The sequence below is a fragment of the Mytilus californianus genome, unplaced genomic scaffold (genome assembly GCF_021869535.1).
Source record: "Mytilus californianus isolate M0D057914Y unplaced genomic scaffold, xbMytCali1.0.p SCAF_9, whole genome shotgun sequence".
NCBI lineage: Eukaryota > Metazoa > Mollusca > Bivalvia > Mytilida > Mytilidae > Mytilus > Mytilus californianus.
The window spans coordinates 57,043,137-57,050,464 of record NW_026262745.1 but is presented as its reverse complement, the minus strand read 5'-3'; the positions used below and the strand labels follow the sequence as shown (position 1 = coordinate 57,050,464).

The 7,328-nt window shown below is 31.1% G+C and overlaps 1 protein-coding gene across 1 annotated transcript; it reads left to right on the top strand.

Moving 5' to 3' along the window:
* Positions 1–1,382: 1,382 nt before the first annotated feature.
* LOC127715009 (ankyrin-3-like) lies at positions 1,383–6,949 on the top strand. The gene is made up of 2 exons (XM_052221036.1): positions 1,383–1,466; positions 2,365–6,949. Exon 2 carries the CDS (start codon positions 2,373–2,375, stop codon positions 4,431–4,433), a length of 2,061 nt encoding a protein of 686 aa, XP_052076996.1. The 5' UTR covers positions 1,383–1,466; positions 2,365–2,372; the 3' UTR covers positions 4,434–6,949.
* Positions 6,950–7,328: the final 379 nt, after the last annotated feature.

Below are 7,328 nucleotides of genomic sequence, written 5' to 3'. Positions count from 1 at the left end.
TTTCCTTAACAAAAACCAATGTTTTACATATATTCTATCATAACTTTAAGAGACACATTAATTCATGTGGCTAAAAATTTCTTTTGATATACATTTTTGCAAATGCAAGACGTTAGATACCGAACAAGTTTCATATATCTTGCGAAGCGTACTGAAGTGTTATTTCTTAGGTATTTTAACCACCGATGGAACAACAAAACGTTTTACAATATATTTCAAATCGCATTACAACAGTTAATTGAATATCATTTACCATGTACTGTAGATATTAAAATGATTACAATACATAAAATTTAGAACCGTGAAGAATATAAAACCAAATGGTATAACCAAAGTGTGTTCAGCAAAAAAGTCTGTTGTCAGCTTTGTCCAGGCAGCATCAACTTTATCTTTAATACAAATACACAATTTATGAACAATATACTTACACAGAATGTATGGAATCAATCATGTCGATTTTAAAGAGCTGGCTCCTTGAACACGAGACCACGTTTGGGAAGCCAATATGAAATATTTAACGTTTTTTAAGGGGCATTAGCAAGTATTGTGATTAGAACATATAATACATGTTTTTTTGGCATCATGTCGATTTTAAAGAGCTGGCTCCTTGAACACGAGACCACGTTTGGGAAGCCAATATGAAATATTTAACGTTTTTAAAGGGGCATTAGCAAGTATTGTGATTAGAACATATAATACATGTTTTTTTGGCATCAAACATTTGTAAAAGCGGAATATTGAAACAACATTTTTCTATTACATGTCATATTAGTTCAGTTTTGTCAAATTAAGCACAAAAACATCGTTAATGTATTATTGGCTTGATGTGTTTGAGCTTTTGATTTTGTCATTTGATTAGGGACTTTCCGTTTTGAATTTTCCTCCTCGGAGTTCGGTAATTTTGTTATTTTACTTTTTGCAAGTCAATACACCAACTCATTTGAATTCGTATTCATGCATCATTTAATTTGAGGTCGGGTACGCCTTTGATAACCATGTTCAGTTATTAAAAAGAACAGATTTTTACATTGAAAAGTAAAACAACGTAGCCACCAGGAACAACTCAATCATATACAGCTAAAACGATAATTTGCAATTCTTTTAAATATATAACATGAAATCAAACAGACCATAAAACGTTGTCATAACACTATTGCAAATGGTTGTCTGTCTACTTTTGTTTATGTTTATATCAGATCGTTAGATCGTCGGCAGTCTTCAGAGATCATTTCGATATAAAAGTTGATAGCGTCAAGTCTAAATACATACAAACTGCCGATACATCATAACGAGTTCATTCATAGTTTATTATTTTTGAACTTTTTGTTATTTGAATTAAATATTGGTTATCATGTTGTACATATTATTTAAATTAGAAACAAGTAACTGTACTGATGAAGTAAAGCTACAGCACATCCAAGCAGATTTGTATGAAGAAACAGCTGTATTACAACCATTTGTTGAAGGTTAGTTTAATTCTCAAATTACTGAAACCACTTTAGGGATTATATGTATACGAGTATTTTGTTTCATCAGTGCTTAAAATTATCCTTACCAGTTACCTGAGTGTAACCTCGGTTTGTGGTTGTGTTTGCGTTTCTGAATTTTGGGTTTCCGAACGGTTTGTGTATTTGACAATGGTGTTGTCTGGTGTTTTGTTTTTTGCCTATGGAGTTATATTGCCCCTTACTTTCTATTTAATCTTGTAAACCAGTAGAACATTGACATTAAATCCACAAATTGTGTGTTTGCAATCTCTTTGAAACTACTCACTGAATTTCAGTAAAACTTACACAAAAACATTATTATTATCAAAAACATTGCATAATTATTCAATAGAATTTTCTTGAATCAACTATAAGTGCAAACAGTGATATGCGTATTCACAACTCCTCAAAAAACATAACCTTTATCCCAACTTAACTATTAAAGAACAACATTGGAAAATGATTTATAAGTTATTATAAAAATAACGATTGAAGTCAGTAGTGGAACAGGTACCCTTTCCCAACATTACACTTGGTGTCTGATGGGGTTTTCTGTGAGATTTTTTATGTTGTGTTTCTAAGCAATCCATATTTAAGAAATATTCAAATCTATTCATTTACCCGATTTCACTCATACTAACAATACATAACGTAAATATAATCACTGCCCTTTTTCTTGACTTTATTTTTGAATTTCTCAAGGAAATTGTTTGATCGAAATTGGTAGCAACGTAAAAAGAGCAAATGTATGACATACTTAAAACAATGCATTGAAAAAAAAACGGTTAATTCAAGTCTTCAAATATTTAATTAGCAAACTTGAGTGAATTTAACTGTATATCGTATTGAAAATTTCAATTATGCTTTTTACTTTCAGAACAGCAAATGCATTTAAAATATATAAAAGGAGGAACAGTTCAAGATAGATTTATTCTTACAAAAGCATTTACGTGCATATATAAAACTATAAGAGAAAATAAAGTAACAATTATTGCAGGTCCACCAGGCTGCGGAAAGACATTATTGTCCCATCAAGCTGCTTTGAAATTGAATGACACAGATAACTATACGATAGTTGTTATATCAAATCCATTAAAACTCACTGAGTCTCTAAATGCAAAAACAAAACAAGTTTTCGTGATAGACGATATCGTAGGAAAGTATTGTTTAAACGAAAATAGTTTACAAACCTGGGGAACAGAGACACATTTCATTAATCATTTTCTAGGTCAAGGTTGGGATACTAAATTGATAGTTACATGTAGATCATATATTTATAGGAATGAAAAATTCAGTTTATTGAAACTTCCTCATATACATTGTGATATGTTAGCAGATGAAATGCATTTAACAATAGAAGAGAGGCGACTGATATGCAGCTGTTTTGTTTCTGCAGAAGAAATGAAGCCACTTCATGATGATATTATAATGTTATATAATTTTTTTCCAATGATTTGTATGCGATATATAGAGCAAGACAAGAAGAAAATAGCTGATTACTTTTTATATCCAAATGATATCATCGAAAATGAAGTAAACAAACTAAGGCTTTCCTCAGATCCTTGCTTCATAGCCTTGGGATTATTAGTGATCTATAACAACAGCATCGATAAACGGTCACTCATGTTATACGACCATACGGAAACATCCGAATTCAGAATTAACGACGTTTTGAATGACATGCTACAAGATATTGATTATGGATGTTTTATATCATCGAAAGGAATCTCTTCCAGCCTGTCACATTTGGAAAATATATATATCAAAGAAACGTTTTTAACGTTTACCTCTATCAATAAGTCCATGTTTGATATGCTAGTGGGAGCTGTTGGTAGACATTTCATTCCATGTATACTGAAGCACAGTAATAGTGAATTCATTAAAGACTACATTGAACTTTTGCAATTTACCACTGATCGAAATTCTAATACCATTAAAATTGAAAGTAAATATGAAAAATTGTATTTTAGGCGAATTAGAGATGATATAAGTAATGGCCTAAACTGGGATGTTTTTGACACTAGTCAAATGAAAAGTAAAGAATATCGATTATTGTTTTTAGAAAACATTTTGAAAACTGAAAAGCCTTCATTCTGTAAGTCAAAAAGAGACGGATCAACACCACTGCACGTTACAGCACTCCTTGGATACACTGATTTCTCATTCTTTTTTGTTGAAAGTGATAAGTCACAGGTAAATTCTAGAGACAACACCGGTAAAACTCCTTTGCATATGGCATGTTCGAAGGGCAATACAGCTGTGGCTAAACTATTGATTATATATAATGCCGAAGTTAATCAAATGGATACCAATAAAGTGACACCCTTTATGTTAGCTTGTTCATCTGGTAACATCGAGCTTGTAAAGTTTCTTCTCACAAAGGACGTTCATATCAATGCGTTTAATTCATTAGGATCCACTCCACTTCTTGAGGCATGCATTAAAAACAACGTCAAAGTGATTTCTGTTTTACTTCAAAATAAAGCTAAGGTTGATTGTTTTAATAAAAATGGGGATACTCCGTTACATTTAGCATGTCAGTCTGGACACACTGCAATCGTCAACCTGTTAATACAATATGATATAAATTCGTGTATAAATAAGCCGAATGTCAAAGGTTACACCCCGTTTTATTTAGCTATCAGAAATGGACAAAACAAAATTGCTAAATCTTTAATTAAGTATGGAGCTGATCCAAATTATCAAAACGAAGATGGATCAACCCCTTTACATATTGCATGTGAGACAAATAAATTCGAAATTGTGAAAACTTTACTAGAACAATATCATGTAGATTTCAATAAAGAAGATAAGAAAGACAGAACTCCACTTGATGTTGCTAAAATCCACAAACTCAAAGATATATCCGAAGTACTAATTGAAAAAGAACAAATAGACAAAAACATACTAGTTAGTATTCCGATTACGAGTACATCAACCTGTTGAAAGAATTGAAATGTGCAAAATAGATATATAGGCTAGTTACTGAAAGCGTTAATCAATAACAATTTCACGACTGTTAAGTATAATGTGTATCTTAAATATACAAATTAGGAAATAAGTCATTGAAGCCATAGATTTGTTGCAAATGTACACATGGCCTTGGCCGTGATATTCGAATTTTATCCTGAGTTTTAAGGAAGAATAACATTAACGGGTATCAAGGCTCAGGTCATGTGTAAATTTTTAACAAATCTATAGCTTCCATAAATTATTTCAATTCTAATAAGACAAATACATTCATTTAAAAAACCTGAAGCGAGGATGGGTATGCCGTGTGTGTGGCTGTTCTATTTTACCCCCTGTTAGAGTAAAGCTACAAATTTCAAATAAATCTATAGCCTGCATGAATTATTTCTTAAATAACCACTGTTTAAAAGATGTTTAATTCTTTTAATTCTCAACCCAAACATTTGCCATTTTAATTTACATTTTTTTTCTCGTAAGATACCGTCAAATGACATTTCGTAACTAAGGAGCCGCCATGTTGACTTGCTGAAACCAGCCAATGAGCGAATAATGCAATAAAATATAAAATAAAACAATACCTATCTCAAAACTTCATTTTAATGCAATAGCATCCGAATTTAGAGAGTTCACGCCACCGAAAAACCTCCAGCTTTCGTGTTTTTCATTCGTATGACGTCATGTTTTGAAATGACTTTAATGCGCCAAAAGCATTAATGCAAGTTCGCGGAATTTTATTTTATTTTGATTTTGTACAGTTTACCGAGCTCTAATGCATTAATTCTTTTTGTTATGCATTAGCATAAGAATAAAGGTTCTGGAATTTTTTTCAATTGCAATTTTTAACACCACGAAATCGGCATAGCGTTTTGAACATAGGTAACGATACATGAGGAATTACGTGAGCGATATATTGTAACAGCCATTATTATGTACATTCTGAATCTGCGCTAAGTATAGTTATATCGAGAATTTTATTACAGTGTTGTTTACAAAGCGAAAGAAACACGTCATATCAGAATAATAGTTAATGAATGGTGACGTTCTGAATTTAAATAAGAATGGCGAAGTTACCTTGTTTACTTTTAAAAAGAAAGCATAACAAAATTCGAGAGATAACAAAAAGTCGGTTTCTTCAGCAGTTGCATTTCACCCTTTAACCATCATGTTCAATTAATTATTTGGTAGACGCTTTTCTTTATCGTGTTTGACATTAGGCAATTTGGAACTGATATATAATCACTCTAGATATTCAAATTAAGAAAAAATCAAATGACCAATAGTCCTTGTGTTTGCAAATTTACGTTTGAGTATTAAGTTGAAAACGAGTGTAGAACATAGTGTATCTCAATTGATAGAATGATATTGATATATTAATATGTATATTATAACTTTTTTCATATCAATAAAAATAAATCCTTTTTATGACAAACAGGATATTAGATATGTATGCTTGAAGGAATTCCATTTAAATGTTAAATTAACCCTGTATACCAACATTCCCCATGTGAAATTATAAAATTGTTTTGAATAAACATTGAACGACAAAATTTCTTCTTATGTGACGTTTACATTTTCTGACGTCAGACACGCGAAGCAATGAATGTGGTTTTTAATTTGATAGATGCTTTTGTGCTTTTTTGTAAATGATTGTTTGTATTGATATTGTAACACAATGATGACTGCTGTACCCATATTTTGACTATTTTATTTATTATGTCTGTTTTGTTCACGCATCGTTGTAAATATAACGGAATTTGATGAGACTGTCGTACAAGTGAGAGGTTCAATCCACCATTTTCTACATTTGAAAATGCCTGTACCAAGTCAGGAATATGACAGTTGTTGTCCATTCGTTTGATGTGTTTTGTCATTTGATTTTGTCATGTGATTAGGGACTTTCCGATTGAATTTTCCTCGGAGTTTAGTATTTTTGTGATTTTACTTTTTATTTTTATTTGTTAGGAGTATTTTTATTTTCCTATATTGTTTGCAAATTATCTTAGGTTTTGGGAGCATGTGGTAGGTGTTGGTATAGCAGCTGAAATTGAGTGATTTTTCCTTGACGGTAAATATCGTTTGTCGAAACTGGTGACAGTCGGACAAATTAAAGCCATATAATGGTATTGTTCGATACTATTTCTTGAAAATGTACAATGTGTTACTTGTAACCAAAGCAAAAAGTGAATCAAAAATAAAAAGTGAGTTTTTTTGATGATATTTCATTTTGAATCTCTTTGAAGGAACAAATAGCACGACTTGAAAAGTCATTTTCAAATTGATTTGTTTTGTATTTCTTACCACAATTAATATTCTCTTTTGAAACTTTAGAAAATTTGAATGTAATGACCTTTTTTTGTATCTAGTCTTATAAATATGTAGTTATACTATCTAGTCTGATATCTAGTAACTATTGCTTAATATGTTAATGTCGCATCTGTCAATTGTTCCTTTACATGATATATGCAAAAAATAAAATTCATGTAAATACTGAATATTTGATTTTGTTCACCCTCGATACTACCAATCGCTCCTACAATCTGCTAAAGTAAGACACAGGAGTATGCTTTTATTCAAAAAGAGAGAGAATGCTATGTAAATTAAAGTGTATGATCAGCAAACCAGTTTTCTTATGTTACAAGAGTGGAAGACATATATTTTTGCATCTTATAGAAAAAAATATAACTCCACGTTACACATGTTACATTCAAAATGAAAAATCCAACAAACTGACAAAATTGAACGTTAGACCTATACATTTACCATCGAAACGACTGAAAAACGAAGTTCTGTCATATTCCTCACTTGGTACAGGCAATTTCGTAATTAAATGATGGGTTACATCTAGTTTTATAGCTACCTAAACGTTCTACT

Excerpts from the sequence above, each read along its gene's own strand:
- LOC127715009 (XM_052221036.1), top strand. The coding sequence starts at position 2,373 with ATGCATTTAAAATATATAAAAGGAGGAACAGTTCAAGATAGATTTATT.